The following is a 19,851-nucleotide window of genomic DNA, read 5'->3' as shown; positions in this document are numbered from 1 at the left end:
CTCGGCGCTAGTAGCCGTCTCCTCGCGATCGGCGCCAGGATCTTAGCAGGCGCTCTCCCTCTCGTAGTTTCCCTAGGGATAGACGTGGTCTTTCTAGATGCGAGTTTAGACAAGAATTTTCGGATAAGCGCCCTTCTTTTACAACTCGTCGTTCTCCTGTACGCCTTTCTACTTTGGAATCTTCTCCTCATTCAAGACGTTTGTCTCCTTCATCGCACTGTACCCCAGCTAGGAAATCATCTAAGGATTCTCATAAGGATCCTCATCCCCGTTCTCCTCCTCAAGAAGACCAGGAAGCCTCTGAGGAAGAAACTAATACATCGGCAACAGTTTCTTCGTACAAGAAGCTCACAGAACTTCTCCTTCAGAGTTCGGAGAGTCTTTGAGCCCTACTGCTCCTCCTTCTCCACACTCGTTGTTCTCCACAGCGAAAGCAACGAAAGGATCTTCGTGTGTGAGAATGAAGCCGACTCTTTCTAGAAGAAAAGCGCTCAAGAGTTTCGGTTCATGGATGCGTACTAAAGAGGAAGCGGGGAAAACAATGTTTGCCTTCCCTCCGTCGAAGCTTTCAGGAAGGACAGGATTTTGGTATGAGACAGGAGAAACCCTTGGGAATGGGCCTTCCGTCTTCAGCTGACGCAGATTTTTCGGCACTAGTAGACGCCACTAGAAGATCAGCTTTTGAATTCGGCCAGAACAAACGTGGGCAATGAATGAAATGGATCACATTCTAAAAGGCATTTTTAGAGTCTTGGAAGTTTTCAACTTTCTCGATTGGTCCCTCGGAGTCCTAGCCAGAAAACTCAAGGACCGGACACGTTTTCTCCGGAGGATTTGAATTGTGTCTTATCCTGTATGGATAAAATCGGTGAGAGATGGGGCCAGCGAAATAGCTTCACTGTTTGGAGCAGGGGTCTTGAAGAAAAGATCAGTATTTTGCTCATTTTAACAAAATCGGTCTCACATGCATCAGAGATCGTCTTTGCTTTTTGCCCCGCTCTCTACACAGCTGTTTCCTAAACACCTGGTTCAAGACATTTCGAAGGCTCTCTCTGCCAAAGCTACGCAGGACCTTCTAGCACAGTCTGCAAGGAAGCCGCGCCCTACCTTCCAGACTAAGACAAAGAAAGCTAAGCCGACCTCTCAGGAACCCTTTCGAGGGCATCTACCTCTAGATCCTCTTCGTTCAGAGGTCGGAAACCAAACAGAAGAGGATACTTTTACGAAGTCAATCAAACCTCCCAAGTAAGACTCAAGTCCTTCAGACACTGTAGGCGCCAGGCTTTTACAGTTTGCAGAAGTCTGGGCCCTCAGAAAGACGCAGATGCCTGGACCCTGTCTATTTTGAGGAAGGGCTATCTAATCCCGTTCTTTCGAGGCCTCCCTTGACGAATACCCCGAGGGAGTTGACGGCCAGATACATGGGACCCCATCATGAATCAAGCCCCTCCGACTAGCGGTAGACCAGATGCTGGAAAAGGAGGCGATCGAACTAGTGGCAGATCATCTTTCGGCAGGCTTTTACAACCGCTCCCGTTCCTAGTTCCAAAATCCTCAGGAGGATGGAGACCGGTGTTGGATGTAAGCGCCCTGAACTTCTTCGTCGAAAAGAACGAAGTTCACGATGGGAGACCACTGCCTCGGTGTTAGCAGCACTCCGTCCAGGGACTGGATGGTGTCCTTGGACTTACAGGACGCTTACTTCCACGTACCAATCCATCCTTCCTCGAGGAAGTTTCTAAGATTCATGATGGGGGGAAGAATCTTCCAATTCAGGGCGACCTGTGTTTTGGCCTCTCCACGGGCCCCCCAAGTCTTTACGGCCATCATGAGGAATGTGGCACAATGGCTTCACCTGGAAGGGGTGAGGATTTCGCTCTATCTCGACGATTGGCTTATAAGGGCCAATTCCAGAGATCGTTGTCTGAAGGACTTGAAGAAAACCCTGGATTTGACTTATTCCTTAGGACTTCTGGTCAATCTGGCAGAAGTCAAGTCTGATTCCCGCTCAAGAGTGCGTTTATCTGGGGATCCAGATGAACTCTCTGAGTTTTCGGGCTTTCCGTCACAGAGAGGATAGCCCGGGGACTCGAAAAAGTAACAACCTTCTTAGGGAAAGAAGTATGCACAGTGAGGGAGTGGATGAGTCTGCGGGGGTGGGGACGCTCTCCTCACTGGAGCAATTTTGTTTCCCTAGGAAGGTTGCACCTGAGACCGCTCCAATTCTTTCTTCATCGGAATTGGAGTCGTCCTTCTCAGGATTTGAAGTTCTCCCTGTCAATTACTCTTCAAATCAGAAGGAGTTAGCATGGTGGGCGGATACCGACAAGTTCTCGCAGGGACTGCCTCTTCAATCCAGAAACCCAGCCTGGTGTTGTTCTCGATGCGTCGGAAACAGGTTGGGGGGCGACTCTGGGAACCAAGGAGGTGTCAGGAACCTGGATGGGGGACCAGTCTTCCTGGCACATCAACAGGAAAGAAACTAATAGCCGTGTGGCTTGCTCTGAACGGAGTTCGAGTCAGATGTGACAGGAGCAGTTGTGCAAATAAACTCGGACAACACCAGGCTCTGGCATACATCAGGAAAACAGGGGGGACGCATTCCTTCTCTCTGTACGAAACAGCAAGAGATCTTCTTCTGTGGACAGAAGAAAGGGGAATCAAAACTTCTCACCAGATTCGTACAGGGAGAAAGGAATGTAAGGGCAGATCTCCTCAGCAGGAAAGATCAGGTCCTTCCCACAGAGTGGACTCTGCACCAAGATGTTTGCCAGAGCCTTTGGAAGTTGTGGGCAGGCCTCTCTTAGACCTGTTTGCAACTGCAAAGAACAAAAGACTGGATCGTATTGCTCTCCCATCTCGGATCCAGGAACAATAGGGATAGACGCCCTCCTACTCGATTGGAAAGGACTCGATGTATACGCGTTCCCCCCTTCAAGATTCTGGGGTTGAACTTTAAAAAAGTTCGCAGAGTCAGATTCCGCGAGGATGACTTTGATAGCTCCCTTTTGGCAGCACAAGATTGGTTCACAGAGGTGCTGGAATGGCTAGTGGATTTTCCAAGATCGCTTCCTCTAAGGGAGCGATCTACTCAGACAGCCCCACTTCGACAGTACCACAAAAACCTCCCCCACGCTCTCAGTCTGACTGGCTTCAGACTGTCCAGAAACTGGTCAGAGCGAAAGGCTTTTCGTCAGCAGCTTGCTAAGGCAATCGCTAGAGCGAGAAGGTCTTCCACATTACGAGTGTACCAATCGAAGTGGGATGTCTTCAGAAGATGGTGCAAGAGGAATAACGTTTCCTCTTCCAGTACCTCTGTGAATCAAATCGCAGACTTCTTTTTATTCTTAAGACAAGAATGTGGCTAGTCGTTTCGACGATTAAAGGCTATCGTAGTATGTTGGCGAATGTCTTCAGGCACAGGGGCCTCAACTTATCGGAAGATAAGGAACCTACAGGACCTTATTAGGTCGTTTAATACAACGAAAATGCAGTATCCTAAGACAACCTAGCTGGAATTTGGATGTAAGTCCTTCAATTCCTTGGGTCCTCTAGGTTTGAACCCCCTAATTCAGCCTCATTCAGAGGACCTTACCAGGAAGACTCTGTTTTTTGATGGCTCTAGCTTCCGCCAGAAGAGTGAGTGAGCTTCAGGCGATTGATGGTAATGTGGGTTTTAAGGAGGACTCTCTCATTTGCTCTTTCCTTCCTGGTTTTCTTGCAAAGAATGAGAACCCATCAAGTCCATGGCCCAAGAACTTCGAGATTCGTGGTTATCTTCTTTGGTAGAGAAGAACCCGAGAGAACTCTTTGCCCAGTGAGAATGGTGAAATACTACCTTAGAAGAAAAGAGCAACTGAAAGCCAACCGAGAGGTACTGTGGTGTTCAGTAAAAGAGCCTACTCGTCCATTGTCGAAGAACGCATTGTCCTTCTTCTTGAGAAGCCTCATCAAAGAAGCACACGGATCCTGCAGAGAAGAACATCTTAGGCTTCTTAAAGTGAAAGCACACGAAGTAAGAGCCATAGCAACTTCTCTTGCTTTCAACAAGAATATGTCCGTGCGAAATCTGATGGAGACAACATTCTGGAGATGTCAGTCAGTGTTCGCGAACCACTACTTACGTGATGTGAGAATCACTTACGAAAAATGCTTCGCCTTGGGCCCGTACGTATCTGCGGATTCAGTGCTGGGGCAGGGAGCTGGAACTCATCCTGTTTAGTAGTATAAAATTTTGCCCCCTTGTATTTGTTGTTGTTGGTTGCCTTAAAGAGGATGCATGAAGGCATCTCTTAGGTCGTAATACTAATCTTTAGTAGTTTGGTTAGGTGGTCTGATGAGTGTGGCTCCCTTGCAGTAGTAGTGGTTAGGACTGTTAAGATAGGACCGAACTCCCTTTAACAGATCCGACTTGGATTCTACCACACAAAGGGATCACATATCCAGTGGTAGATCCGAGAGTCTTTCAGCATCAGGTCCCGTCCTAGCTGTAGCTCTCCAGGCAACGCAGACTCAGAGATAATATCAATGAAGTCTTCTGCCTGAACAGGTAAGAACCAAGGTTATTTATATCCTACAACATCAGTTGTTTCTTATCTCTCCTTATTACTTTAGCTGTCTCTTACCCCTCCACCAAGGGTGCCAATCAGCTAAGTATATATCTGGCAGGGAAGTCATGTACAAAAATGATATTGTTAAACTACAATAAAGTTTTGTACATACTTACCTGGCAGATATATACGTCTATGGCCCACCCAGCCTCCCCTCAGGAGACAGGTGAAAGAGAAAAAATCTGGCTGGAGAGATAGATTGGTTCATACTCCCGCCACCCAGCGGCGGGTAAGGTAGACCACCTGACCTACCTGTCGCGTGTGCCGCGAGATTTGAAATTCTGTCGGAACGTCGGAGACTATAGCTAAGTATATATCTGCCAGGTAAGTATGTACAAAACTTTATTGTAGTTTAACAATATCATTTTTCCCCTAAAAGATAAACTCTTTACAGAATGTAAGACAAAGGGCGTCGAAGAAAGAGAGGATATATGTTATGCCTCATTTTAAACTTAGTGAGGTTGGATTCTCAGAGGTCACGTTCTTCTCACAGCAGGTTTTGGAAGTCTTTTCCAAGACAGTCTGAATATTCTTTCAACATCTATTTTTAAATGGACCTTAACAACCTCTCCTCACTCTGAGTCTGTCTGCGTGCAGACTGACCAGAAGTGGACATGAATGAGAGGATGTTTCAAGGTAAATGACAGTAGTCATGATAAGATATATAATTTACTGCAGATCGTGCTTGAGGGAATGAGGAAACTGTCCTCTTCCGATACCTCTGTGAACCACATAGCGGTTTTTTCTTCTTTCAGAGGGAAGAATTACCTTTGTATATATCTGCTATCAAAGAACGCAGTAAAAGGCTATACTCTGTCTCTATAAAGGGAATTGGAGATAGCAGAGCATTAAGATCTTCGGGATCTTACACAATACCTCTATACGACAAGACTTGGAGATCTTATGTTACAACGGGATCCTATTTGGGCCTCAGATTCCGTGTTCTGACTAGATGGAACTGCTCCTCATCAATGTTTCTCTTGGTACTAATCGACCAAAAGGACGAGTGAGATTTGGGCTTGGAATCTGAATCAAATTCTAGAAAGACTCGGCAATGGGTTTCCTGCCAGCATGGTATGGTTTGGCAAAAGAACTATAACCTTTTATTCCTGGATCAACGCTTTCAGATAAAGGATTCGTTGTCCAGGCAATGTATTTACGTTGTTATCTACAAAAGAAGATAAGATTTAAACGTTTGCTGACAGAGTCTTTGGAATACGATGAGGGCTCAAAACTACTTCCCAGAAGGTTTCGAAGATATATTTAAAGAGCTAGAAATCGGAATCCTCCCAATTTCAGCTCAGAGTCTCCTTAAACTTCCAGGCTCTTTCCCTGCCTTCGTGCAAGGATAGGGAAGATTTTGCAACGAGAGAACTCGTCAACATGTAGGAAGAGTGCTCGTTAGCAACTGAAGTATCAAGTATGATCCTCCTCGGAGGAAGACTGGTCTCTCGGACTATTAGATTTCCTATCGTCTACTGGATGTAGCCGACTAAAATTACCTCCCCTTGTTGCAGAGGCCATAAGCTCAAAGTGAAAGAATTTCTTCCACCCTTTTCCTTTCTCCTGATAAACGATTGTGGATGTTCAGACTTTCGGACAATGTAGCGCCAATCAGGCGCCAAATGCCAAACAGGTGTAAAGACGCCAGAGCAAGACAGTCCAATTAAAACACTGTCATTGTCTGATGAGAGAAGGAGTAAGCTCCAACTGGCGCAGATCGCTAGAGGCGAATAATCAGGCAAATAAAGTGTCCGAGGTGGACATCGCCAGTTTTCATCGAGACTCTTAACAAGCTCGAATCTCCAGCAAGTGGGGAGAAGTCAGCCAGGCGCGAGGAGCCAGCCAGGCGCGAGGAGCCAGCCAGGCGCGAGGCGCCAGGCAAGCGAAGCACCAGCCAGACGCGAGGCGCCAGCCAGACGCGAGGCGCCAGGCAGGCGCGAGTCGCCAGGAGGCGCGAGGCGCGCAGGCGAGGCGCCAGGCTGGCGCGAGGCGCCAGGCTGGCGCGAGGCGCCGGATGGCGCGAGGCACCAGCCAGGCGCTAGGCGCCAGCCAGGCGCTAGGCGCCAGCCAGGCGCGAGACGCCAGGCAGGCGCGAGGCTCCAGCCAGGCGCGAGGCTCCAGCCAGGCGCGAGGCTCCAGCCAGGCGCGAGGCTCCAGCCAGGCGCGAGGCTCAGCAGGCGCGAGGCGCCAGGTCAGCGCGGAGGCCAGGCAGGCGCGAGGCGCCAGTCAGGCGCGGAAGGCGCCAGGCAGGGGCGAGGGGGGGCGCCAGCCAGGCGCAAGCCAGTCTCTGGGCTTCATCTAGAAGAGATCTGTTGCAAAGAAAGCCCTGGTCTTCTTTGGAAGAGTGGAATCTCTAAAGCACTTCTTGAATAACTTGACGTTTCCTTCAAACAGCTAAGAATTAAAGCGCTTGAAGAAGCGAGCTTTTAATAATTCTTGTTCTTTCCATAACAATATGTCGTGAGAGTCATATTAGCTGTATAACGGGAGATGCAACTCTGTGTTGACTTCTCTTTGCACGAAGGAGATCAAGTGGGCCTATGAGAGATCCTTCTCTCTTTGTTATACGTGTCCACGGATGCGTTGCTGGGATAGGGAGCCGACACTGATCCTAACTAGTGAATTAAAATTTTTTATTTTTTATTTTTTCTATTTTTAACATAAGTGTATTATTTTCTGGGGTTATTTGAAATGAGTTTGGGGATAGCTCTTTTCAAATTAAGCACAAACTCGTGTTAGGATCAGGTGATCGGGATCGGGTGTTGTGCTCCTTAATTATGGTGTACTTGTCATGTAAGTGGATAAGACCCCATTGACAAATGACCACTAGATTCTGTCAGTAAGTGGATAAGACGACCCATTGACAGATCTACAAGAACTCTTAGCCATAGGTCACATCCTCGCTGAGGCTCTTAGATGAAGCAGACTACTAGCAATAGCTAGGAAGTCGACCCTTCGTCTAAACACATAGGAACCAAGGTTTTATTTATTTATTACCTACAAGTATGTTGTTTACCTGTCTATTCGTAATAGCTGTCTTTTACCCTCCACCAATGTGTGAATCAGCTATGTATATATCTGACAGGTAAGTTGAATGTATAAAAATGATATTGTTATGATACAATAAAGTTTTTATACATACTTACCTGGCAGATATATACAATTAAATGGCCCACCCAGCCTCCCCTCAGGAGACAGCTGGAAGAAAAAATATGAATTAGAAAACGGGTATGGTTCCTATTCCCGCACCAGCGGCGGGGTGGTGGAGATCACCTGACCTACCTGCCGCGTGTGCCGCGAAAATTCGAATTTCTGTCGGACGACGGAGTAATAGCTATGTATATCTGCCAGGTAAGTATGTATAAAACTTTATTGTATCATAACCAATATCATATTTCGAGACTTAATTTGTAATCTGAGAAATAAATTTCTCTGATTCCACGTTAGCAGAGTGGGGAATCGAACTCGGACTACCAAATCGGCAGGCGAGCGAGTAAACCAACTCGTCCAATGAGGAACTCAGTGCGGAGGACAAGCTGCTTTATATCAATGTTTTGGAGTTGAAAGCAGTTTTTCTAGGTCTGCAGGAGTTCCAAGAGAGGGTAGAGGGTCACTGTCGTTCTGATGTCGGACAACACCTTGGTGGTGGCCTATGTGAACAAACGGGGGGCTGTTGTCTCGCCAACTCCACCTGTTGACAGTCGAGACACACCAGTGGGTGATTGGTAACTTGGTGGAGCTTGTGGCCAGGTACATTCCAGGCAAGTGTACTGCTATCGTAAAATACGGATCTATATAAAAATTTCACATTGACATAATGTAAAAAGGACAAAACTTACCAAGATCAGAGAATGACTGAAACAAGGAATGCAGTGGCCGACAAGCTAAGTCCCGTCAGAGTCAAGAACTAGGTTTGGAGTGGTCTCTGCATCAGGATGTAGCAGACAAGCTGTTTCACCTTTGGGGAAGGACCCATGTAGAACCTCTTCGCCACTCACTTCAACTGGAGCTGGCAGAGGACTCCCTACAGCATCCTTGAAACATCCTTGAGATGTGGGCCTTTCCTCCATTTTGCTTGATCTGTCAGGTCCTGAACAGGGTAATGAGCTCTTGAAATCTCAGGATGGCCATAGGGCACCTCTGTGGCCTCAAGCAGTTGGTTCCTTGACCTTTTGTCCCTTCTGTCAGAGGTTCTGAGAGAAATTCCCATTGGCTTCATCACTCCTTTGCCAGCCCCATGTGGAGAGGTTTCACCAGTTAGTAAAGTCCCTGTCTTTTCACGGCTGTAGACTATCAAGTTATCTCCTGTGAGCGAGAGGCTTTTCTTGCAAAGCGGGAGGGGGGGCCAGAATATCCATCTAACTCAGGTCTTCATCAGCAGTTTTTTCCAGTGCAATTGTCGGCTGTCTACTGTGTTTGGTGTCACCGACCGGGTGTGTGCCCAACTTGGAAATTCTGTTCAGCAGATAGCGGATTTCCTTATCTATCTCAGGGATGAGAAAGGTTTATCCGTCTTGGCTGCCAGAGGCTACAGGGTTGCCTTGGGGTTGGTTATGTGCTGAAGGCGTGGGCATCTCCTCTTCCTGGGAAATCTTGATGTTTAGGAGTTTTGAACAATCCTGTTCACTAAGAGAACTGAAACCTCCAAAACGTGGGAATTCTTACTCTGGTTCCTGAGTAGTCTCACTCGAGCTCCATTCAAGCTTCTATGTCGACCGTCAGACAGGAATCTTACTCTGAAGATGGTTTTCCTGTTGGCCTTGGTTCCTCAAAATGAGTTGAAGAACTTTGTGGTAAGCCTGAAAGGAAACCACACTAGGGGTGGGAGTTTTGTGGCCATGGAATTTGTCCCTGGGAATTCGTGGCTAAGACTTGAAATCCCTCTGCGCATGATGACAGATTTGCCTCATTTTCTATTGCCTCACTGTATGAATTTGTAGACAGCAGTCCGCAGGATTGTTGTTGTGACCTGTCAGAGCTCTGCACTGCTATCTAAAATGGACTTGTCACCTAAGGTCTAGTGTTGTAGACATTTTGTTAGCATGGGTGAGTCCCAGAAGGAAGTTTTGAAGAACACAATTTCGTTCTGGCTACGTGAGGTGGTTAATCAGGCATATTCCTCGCCTAATAGTTCTGTCACTGAGTCTGTGCATGCTAGAGCACATGACATCAAAGGTATAAGTTCTTCACTGGTATTGAAAGAAGAAGTTGCATGTTTATAGGTTTTTTTGAATGCTAGTTCTTGGCCTAGGCAAATCACATTCACTTCCTTTTACCTAAAGGACATTGCCATATGGTCCTTGGACACTTTTTTCCTTGGGTCCAGTGGTAGCGCCAATAAGTTGTGTATTTCATCCAATGCCGCTGGCGGGATAGTTTGTATCTTACCTAAGATGTTTTGTGGAAGAGAGAATGAGTGAGTTGGCTGGTCTCCATCTTTCTCTTTTCCCTTCTTCTTCTACAGGCAGGTTGAAGAATTAGACACATCATAAGCAGGACTGGTCTGATACAGGTGATGTGGTAGCCATACTGGTTGTAGTTATTTGTTTTGTTCTTATACAGTAGACAAATCTACTTCTCAGTAGCATGTACTCCTCTCTCTAGCAAGGGGAGGGAGGAGTGATGACAAACCCCTGTGGCCTACGGGTTGGTTTGTTACTTGAACAGGCAGAGTTCTCTTTTCCTTCCATGAATGCAATGAATCTGGTCATATCTCATTCTGTAAACCCAGCAGGCTGAGTTTTTAGATATTCACTTATCCATTCTCTCACGGGCTTGGACTCCTTTTTTAGAACTCGATCTGCTAAGAAATGAAAAGTGCTAAGAAATATTAGAAAAACATGTATAATATATAAAAGTTACTGTATCTTTGGTGGTCAGGTAAATTTATGTAAATATTTTACAACAAATTGCTCAGAATTTGTTACTGATTTTATTTCTTATCTGTTTTGATATTGTGTGAACTGTAATTATAATTTTATAATATAAAATAAAATTATTAATTAGAAAAAACATGTACAACTTGGTAAAATTTATGATTGTCTTGTAAAAGAAGCCCTATAAGGGGTTGTATATAGTCTTTCAACTTCTCTTGAAAGGTAGGGAAAGTTAAAATTTTTTTTTTTTATTACACCTTGTGCATTTGCATATCTTCGTCTGTCCATTGATGTGTTTTTTTTCTTAATGGCCCACCTCAAAGTTTACCCTGGCCTGGGGTGCTACATTGATTTTTTTAGCCCAGCTCTTAAGTGTTAAACTGTAGGCTTTTTATTTGATTTTTTAGTAATATACAGGCAGTCCCCGGGTTACGACGGGGGTTCCGTTCTTGAGACGCGTCGTAAGCCGAAAATCGTCGTAAGCCGGAACGACGCTTGGAAAATATGTCTTAAACTAATAAAAAGTTATAAAAACCTTACTTGTAATCCTTTGGTTACACTACATGTTGTTTCCTGTAGTTTTATGTACAACCTGGAGTTATTTTCATAAAAGATGCTGGTTCTTGAAGGTACAAACTATTGTAATCCTCTGTGACACTACATTCTTGAAGTTTTATGTACAACTGGAGTGATTTTGCAAAAATCTTGAGGGCTACAAGAACAGCTGATTACTATTTACGTATCATATAGACTAATTAAAGTAAATGTATCTTTAAATAGGCTTATATATTAGTATCAACAAAACATTTCCTGCCATGAGTCAGAGGCCGTTTAATGAAACGAACACTTCTCTGTCCTATCTGTTCAGAAAATAAACGTTACGTCAATCCCCCACGAGACCATTGTTGCCAAAGCGTCTCTCTCTCTCTCTCTCTCTCTCTCTCTCTCTCTATCTCTCTCTCTCTCTCTGATCAAATTACATTGGAAACTTGACATACGATTGCCCTAATATACGAATGTTTTGATATACACAGAAAATTTTGCGAAAATACAAGCTTCGATATACAACGAAATATTTGAGATACGATTTTGCGATGAGTGTTAGTTTGTATAGGCGACCGATAAATGGTGGCGTTCAGTCTGTTTGTTTGTTGGTGCTGCATGTTAACACGTCGTTGTTTAGTTCGTTGTATTTGCGCCTATTTTTCGTATTATTTTGTCTATTTATTATTAACCATGGGTCTCAAAGCTAAAGACAAAGCAGGTGATAAGAAAAACCCAAGAAAATGATTTCGATGGAAGCAAAACATGAAAATTATAGCAAAGCATGAACGTGGCGTTCGGTATCGTCGATTTGGCAAACGAGTATGGTCGAAATCCTTCTACAATATCCACGATCATCAAGCAGAAGGAAGCTATAAAAACCCCCGAGACCATTGTTGCCAAAGCGTCTCTCTCTCTCTCTCTCTCTCTCTCTCTCTCTCTCTTCTCTATCTCTCTCTCTCTCTCTCTCTCTCTCTCTCTCTCTCTCTCTCTCTCTCTCTCTCTCTGATCAAAATTACGTACTGGATAATGTCTCTCTTTGGTATACTTCGATTATGCCAAATATTGAGGTCTACAGAAACAGTTGATTACTATTTACGTATCATATAGACTAATTAAAGTAAACGTATCTTTAAATAGGCTTATATTATTAGTATCAACAAAACATTTACTGGCATGAGTTCAGAGCCGTTTAACGAAACGAACCATTCTCTGTCCTACTCTGGAGCGTCGGAAGACCTCTCTCTCTCTCTCTCTCTCTCTCTCTCTCTCTCTCTCTCGTCTCTCTCTCTCTCTCGTCTCTCTCTCTCTCTCTCTCTCTCTCTCTGATCAAATTACTGGATAATGTCCTCTCTTTGGATACTTGGAATTTGCGTTGTAATCTAACCAGAAACTTTGTTTTTTGTTATTATTACTGAAACAAGCAATGATTTTTCATTATTTGCGCTTTTGGACTGTTATATGTAAACTAGTATGTATTCATTCGCTCGGAAACTAGTTCCGCATATGAGGCGTCACTAAAAAACATAGAAAAATACACATAAAAAGTGTCGAAAATCATCATAATCTCAAAAAAATTTTTTGTTGTAATCTAACCAGAATTATTTTATTTTTAATAATACTGTGCTGGCTAAACTAATAAAGGATTTTTATCATAGTATGCGTTTTTTAAAAGCGTCGTTAACTCGGAGCGTCGGAAGCGTCAGCGTCGTAACCTCGGAACAAGTGTCGTAACCCAGGACGATTTTTTCCATTGAATATTTAAGAAAAAGCGTCGTAACCTCGGAACGTCGTAAGCCGGAACGTCGTAACCCGGGGACCGCCTGTATATCAAATATTATTTTAATATTCGGGCCATTTTTATCTTTCAGATAACAAGAGGCTTGATGAGTGGGTTGAAGAAGATAGACTGGACACTAGAAAGATCCAGTACCCTCGTCGGGACTTAGCTTCAACAACTACCACTGGCCTTAATACTCCAAAGAAGCTGACAGGCACAACCAATTCACGTCCATCTTCCCCTGGACTAGTGCCAGTGAGAATATTTTACTCTTTGTGTTCTTTGCATGAGTTCTTTTTACCTACATTGTATTGTATATTGTCTGAATATTTTGTAGGCAGAAATTTATATAGTGCACAAATTTGTAATTATTTTGCTTTTTGTTAGATATGTGCTCCAAGATTACAAACCTGATATTTTTACTGATTCCATTAGGCAAGTTCATAGTTGGTAGACCAAGTATTATAATAATGAGAAGAAAAAATTTAGTTTAAAGTTTAGTAAAATATCTCAAGGTAGGAGGAGACTAGTGCTCCATCTTTTGTAAATTCGTATCACATGTTATCTGGCCAGTGACATCATTATGTTATATACTCTTCATCATTCATTTTATTATCAGATGCTTTAACCCTCTTGCACACAGGCCGAAAATATAAGGGTGTAAGGTACACGACTTTTCCCCTGGGCCAAAAAGAACTTGCACATGGAAAAGTTTATCGGTAAAATTCAATACGTATGAACTATAACAGATATATGTACTCTTCTGGTTATTGTCATTATGTTGGCAAATGATTGAATTATTTCCTAAAGCAATCAGAACATCTTTATGAGACTTGGAAATAAAAAAAGCGATGTGATGAACGTGAAATTTTTAAGAAAATCGTAGATATTTTTTGGAAATAATCATGAAAAATATAATAATTAGGTTTGGGGAGTTTGTTTTATACCTAAATTGTGCAGAAATGTTTGACCTTTCACATGGAAGCAATAATTTTTATATAAATGTCTTTCCTAATGAGCTGTAATTGATTAAAAAATGCTAATTTTTTATAGTGCAATTTTTAGATTTTTCAACCTACTTATGTTAACGTTTTGTATTGTAGCTAAGTAAGCTCCGGTTTGCATTTTCTTCGAGATTCATCATCTGTCGACGTAATGGCGTCAAGTACGTTTTCTATGATTGACGCTTTTTTTTTGTGAATTTTTCCCAAAAATACCTTACATATGATACACTAGTTGCGTCATCTGTGCACTTATGGAAAAAAATTTATTGACGTGCTACACGTCATCAGATCACAATAGGATTAATTACTATACAGTGTTCCTCCCGTATTAGCGTTCTCCGGATTCGCGGACTCACTGATTCGCGGATTTCTCTCTAGACCATATCTACCCACTATTTGCGGGGGATTCGCCTATTCACGGGATTTTCCGGCAAAAAATCATCGCCAATTAGTGTATTTTGATATTATTTTCATGACTAAATTCATTTTTATGGTACAAAAATGATTTACTAATTTTCAAATATTAATACTGATTAATACTGTATTAGTAAGTTTAATAAGATTAAATGATATCACATAGTAAAAATAATAATTTTCCCTCTCTCTCTCTCTCTCTCTCTCTCTCTCTCTCTCTCTCTCTCTCTCTCTCTCTCTCTCTCTCTCTCTCCCCTACAGAGATGTATGTTTTTTTTTGTATGATAAATAATTGATTTCATAATTTTCAAATATTAATATTAATGTATACAGCAATAACATCAATTCATTAAAGAAAATATTAAAGTGAATTAGTAAGATTTTAGTTTATAAATTTGAAAAATTTTGTAAGAATGAAGGAAATCCCAGTCTTCTCTCTCAAACTCCAGGTACTAAAACTGTCAAGCATATCAAGTAATGAGACGGAGGGGGAGGAGCTGTTGTGTTGTTGCCACCAAGTGTTCATGCAATTTCTCTCTCTCTCTCTCTCATTTACCGAGACTCGAGAATTTTTATAGTACATGTACTATTTGTTTTTAATACTTTAAAATAATAATAATAATATTAATATAACTGTAATTACAAAATTCATATTATGTGATAGTGTTATGTTTGCTATTTTTATACTCTTTTCTTTCATTGTTGTATTTGAGTACTTACGGGTTTCCTTTATTCTCTCTTCTTGTTCTTGTTCTTTTTGTAGCTATGGGTAATATCCAGAAGATTATCTGTATTATAGACTAACCTTCACTTATCACTTGCGATTGGTTTCTCTTCTCTTAGGAACATTGGAATTTTAATTATTTCGTTTTATCCCTGTCTCTCAGGAGGACTTTTCTTGGCAGGGATGCGCATCCAAGGGAAACATGGCAAGTTAAACACCACTAATTAATTTGCTTATAATTAGAATAAAATACAATTTTATGCATGACTTACCTGGCAGGTATATATATAGCTATATTCTCTGTCGCACTGGCAGAAATTTTCAAAACTCGCGGCAACCGCTAGTTTACCGGTAGTTCAGGTGATCACAACCCCGCTCCCGTGGCGCTGCTTGGAACCATTCTCATTTTCATCAGATTTTCTCTGCCAGCCGAACCTTCAACATCGTTTTGGGTTCCCTGCTAGATTTTCGATCTCGTTTGCCGACTTTTGGACTGGTGTTTTGGTATCGTTTTGGAACAGCTAGGCAATCGCTTTTGGATTTTTGAATTATGTCCTGATTCCGGTATTGTGTTTAGAGTATGTGTCGATAGAAGGATGTTAGGTTAGACTACCAAAATCTTCGGTAGAGACCCTCACAATGGTGTGTAGTTAGTGTAGAGATTTTGTGTGTACTTGGGAGAATAAGTGTAATGAATGTGAGAATTTGACTGAGAAAAGTGGAAAACTCTCACTAAGTATGTTGAACAACTGAAGAAAGATCGTGTTAGGAGATCAGTATCTCGGAGTGAAAGATCGGGTTCATCTAGCAAAGCCTTGAATGAATCTATTACTGTTTCTTCTCCAGTTCCTTCCCAAGTAGAACCTGTAGCTCCTTCACCCCAGGTTTCTCCTGCGCCCGCTGCTGTATCTGAGGAGACGAAGGATTCGCAATATGTGAAAGTGTTTGCTGCCCTTGCTTCGATGGGCGATCAGATTCAGCGATTAACTGATAAAGTGGGTGTATTTGATGTTAGTGACAGTGTTGTGGAGGGTGCGGCTGACCGTCTCTCTCGTGCTCCTAGACCTAGACCGCTTACAAGCTCCCAGACCCAAGGGAGAAGGAAAGTCGACAGTCGAAGGGAGGCCGGCGAGAGTTTTCAGGGGCACGATCAGTCATCCCTTCAGGCAGTCCTGTTGTTGTGTCCCAGGCTGCAGCAGTACGCCATAGAAAAGGCGTTACTGGGAAGTGTTTGTCCTCCTCCGATAGCTCTGCGTCATGCAGGAAACGGCGCTATTTGGAGGAATCGCGTCCCCTCAAGAGGACATGGAGACCATCCCTGTCTCAGGATGAACTTTGCTACGCTCAAGAAGGATGGAGTAGTGCCAAGATTTTTTCGTCCAGTTTGGATGAGGACGCAATCCCCATCAAGAGGAAGAGAACGTACTTTTCGAGAGAGGACGCAGGACGTTCAGTTGGCGGCATATCTCCTTCGTCGTGTGCTCGCTCCCCTTTCTCCTCTCCGTCTCGTAGACCTCAGGACTGCTCTCCTCCGCGCCCCAGCTCTTCTCGTCTTCGCTCTCCTCCTTCTCGTTCGACCCGTCAGGAAGCGGCTCCTACTAAGGACATTTTGAGGGAGATGCAAGCTAAGTTGGCTGATCTTGTCAAGTCTTGGGAAACACCCGATCAGTCTTCCTCCAGGCGTAAAGATGAGTTTCTTCCCGTCAAGTCCTCCAAGAGGACGCAGGACAAGATTTTGCCTCCTTCCTTTCGCCCTTTGAAGTCTCGGGAAACAGGACGCAGTTTTCCGTCGAAGATAGACAACCGCTCAACAGCTCAGGACGCAGGACGCAAGAGGAAGCTAGAAGAACGTCGGATGGACGCAACTCACGATTTGGATGCAAGACACCGACGGCAGGACTTTGATCCGTCCTCCTCTCGACCAGACCGGGACGCTTTTCGTAAGGACGCGATCCCTCAGTCTCATTCCAGCAAACAAGTTTTAGAGGCGGATTCTGCTTGTAGTCTGGAGCAGGACTTGGGTATCCAAGATATTTCTTCAGCTGAAGAGGACGTGGAAGACTTTATTTCTGAAGAAGAGAGAAATGCTGAAGCTCCTTCTTCGGACTATAAGAGACTGACTACTTGCCTCCTGTCTCTGTTTGAGGGGGAGTTTCGACCCTCAGCACCGTTATCCCCCCTTTCGCAGTTCACGAGGACCAAAACCCCCAAGAAGTCCTCCTTCTTGAAGATGACACTCTCCATCACCGCAAAGAAAGCTCTTCACCGGGTTAATGCTTGGTTGAAGGAAAAGAGGGAAGCAGGTAAGACTTCTTTTTGCTTCCCTCCAGCCAAGTTGGCGTCGAAGTCGGGTGTGTGGTATGCTACGGGGGGGAAGTCTTGGCCTGGGAGTTCCTGCCTCCTCCCAGGGGGACTTTTCCAATATTGTCGACAGTGTTCGTAGACATGCCTTACACTCGGCCAAGATTTGGTGGACTTCTTCGGAGTTTGACCATCTGTTGAAGGGCATTTTTCGCATCTTCGAAGTTTTCAACTCCTCGACTGGTCTTTGGGGGCTTTGGCTCGTACCTTGGAAGGTAAAGGCGCCACTGAGTTGGAAGTTCCGAGGAGTATTATGTCCTGTATGGACAAAGCCCTGAGAGATGGGGCGAACGAGCTTGCATCCCTCTTTACGGCAGGGGTCTTGAAGAAGAGGACCCTCCTGTGCTTGTTTGCAGCCAAAGGAGTGTCGAACGCTCAGAAGTCAGAGTTGGTTTTCTCCCCACTCTCGGACCAACTTTTTCCATCAGAGATCATCAAGGACATCTCCCTTTCTCTTACTCAGAAGGCAACCCAGGACCTTCTGACTTCATCAGTGAGAAAGTATTTGCCTCCCAAGATTGTGAAGAAGACACCAAAGGAGTCAAGACCGACGCAACAGCCCTTTCGGGGTAGACCGTTCTCTCGGCCCTCTTTTAGGGGAAAAAGAATGCCTCCTAAAAGAGGATCAAAAACTACAACCAAACAATGATTCTCAAGTCCTCCAAACAAATACTGTTGGGGCCAGACTCCTGGGGTTTTGGGAAGTCTGGGTGAAGAAAAAGAGCGGATCCCAGGTCCGTCAGTGTAGCCCCAGGAAGGTTACAAGATCCCCTTTCTGAAGAAGCCACTCTCTTAACCACCTCTCCAAGAGCCCTCGGGGCTCATTACAACGATTTAGAGAAGAAAGAGGCTCTATGGGAGTAAGTCTTCAACATGCTCAGAAAAGGGGCCATAGAACCTGTTCTGGACCACTCGTCTCCAGGATTTTACAACTGTCTTTTCCTGGTACCGAAATCTTCGGGGGGTGGGGATGGAGGCCAGTACTGGATGTGAGCCACTGAACTTGTTCGTGAAAAGACCAAGTTTATGATGGAAACGAACGATTCAGGTTGCTGCAGCGGTTTGCGTCCAAGGGACTGGATGGTGACCCTGGACCTTCAAGACGCATATTTCCATATTCCCATTCATCCAAGATACAGAAAGTACCTAAGGTTCGTGATCCAGAACAGGGTGTTTCAATTTAGGCCCTTGCTTCGTGCTTCGGGCTTTGCACAGCTCCACAGGTGTTCACAAGGATTATGTCGAATGTGGCGAGGTGGCTGCACTATTAGGGATCAAGAGCCCTCACTCTACCTAGGACTATTGGCTGATAAGATCCTAGTCGAGACAACAATGTCTGGAGGACTTAAAGTTAACCTTAAGCTTGACGAAGGAGTTGGGTCGGATGGTAAACCTAGAAAAGTTGCAACTGATCCCCAAATTTGGGATTCTGATTTCCTCAGCGACTTTTCGGGCTTTTCCATCCCCTGACAGGCAAGTCCTATGCCTTCGGAAGGTGCAAGCCTTCTAGAGAAAGACCATGCTCTGTGAGGGAGTGGATGAGCTTACTGGGGACCACTCTCTTCGATAGAGCGGTTTGTTTCTCTAAGAAGGCTTCACATGAGACCCTTGCAGTTCTTCCTGAATGAAGTCTGGCCAAGAAGATCGCAACCGGATTCCTTCCTGTTTCAAATTCCCATCAATATCAAGGAGGAATTTGAAATGGTGGCTAACTCCGTGAAAGTTAGCAGAAGGTACATCGCTCCAACAGAAGAACCCAGACCTAGTATTATTCTCCGACGCCTCGGACGCAGGCGGGTGGGGAGCAACACTAGGTCCTCAAGAAAGTGTCAGGCCTCTGGAACAAAGAGGAAGCGTCTTGGCATATAAACAGGAAGGAACTAATGGCGATTTTCTTGGCTTTGAAGGCGTTCAAGGTCTTAGTCCACTACAAAGTAGTGCGATCAACGCAGACAATACCACAGCTCTGGCGTACATCCGCAAAGCAAGGAGGGACTCATTCCGTGTCTCTGTGCAATCTGGCAAAAGAAGTCCTTCTTTGGGCAAAGAAAGAGAACGTCACCCTGCTCACACCAGGTTCATTCAGGGGGAGGGGAGAAGAAGCGTCAGAGCGGACCCTGCTTGAGGCAGGGAAGGGGAACTACTTCCGACGGAGTGGATGCTACATCAAGAGGTGTGCCAGAGCCTGTGGAAACTGTGGGGCCGTCCAGTAGTGGACCTCGTTGTGACTGCAATGACGAAGAGACTACCAACCTACTGCTCTCCAGTCCCAGACCTTCAAGCAGTCGCAGTGGATGCCTTCCTGAAAGATTGAACAGGTCTGGATGCTTACGCCTTTCCTCCATTCAAGATAGTAGGAAAGGTCATGAAAAAATTCAGGGAGAGTTTCGGGACAAGACTCACTCTCATTGCCCCCTACTGGCCGGCCCAAAATTGGTTCACAGAGGTACTGGAATGGACAGTGGACACACCAAGAACACTGCCCACAAGAGTAGATTTACTCAAACAACCTCACTTCGACAGGTATCACGAGAAC

The 19,851-nt window shown here is 44.5% G+C and overlaps 1 protein-coding gene across 1 annotated transcript in view; it reads left to right on the top strand.

Annotated features, from left to right (window-relative positions):
- The window catches only part of LOC135218786 (histone acetyltransferase Tip60-like), a 179,095-nt gene that overhangs the window by 77,994 nt on the left and 81,250 nt on the right, over positions 1–19,851 (top strand). Inside the window, exons 2-3 of the mRNA XM_064255236.1 lie at positions 12,904–13,067; positions 15,118–15,159. Of these exons, the coding sequence (XP_064111306.1) occupies positions 12,904–13,067; positions 15,118–15,159 (206 nt within the window). The remainder of the gene's footprint in view (positions 1–12,903; positions 13,068–15,117; positions 15,160–19,851) is intronic.

Source organism: Macrobrachium nipponense, chromosome 1 (assembly GCF_015104395.2).
Source record: "Macrobrachium nipponense isolate FS-2020 chromosome 1, ASM1510439v2, whole genome shotgun sequence".
In the NCBI taxonomy this organism is placed as follows: Eukaryota; Metazoa; Arthropoda; class Malacostraca; order Decapoda; family Palaemonidae; genus Macrobrachium; species Macrobrachium nipponense.
Note: the sequence above shows the minus strand (reverse complement) of the source record. Positions and strands in the feature narration are given on the sequence as shown.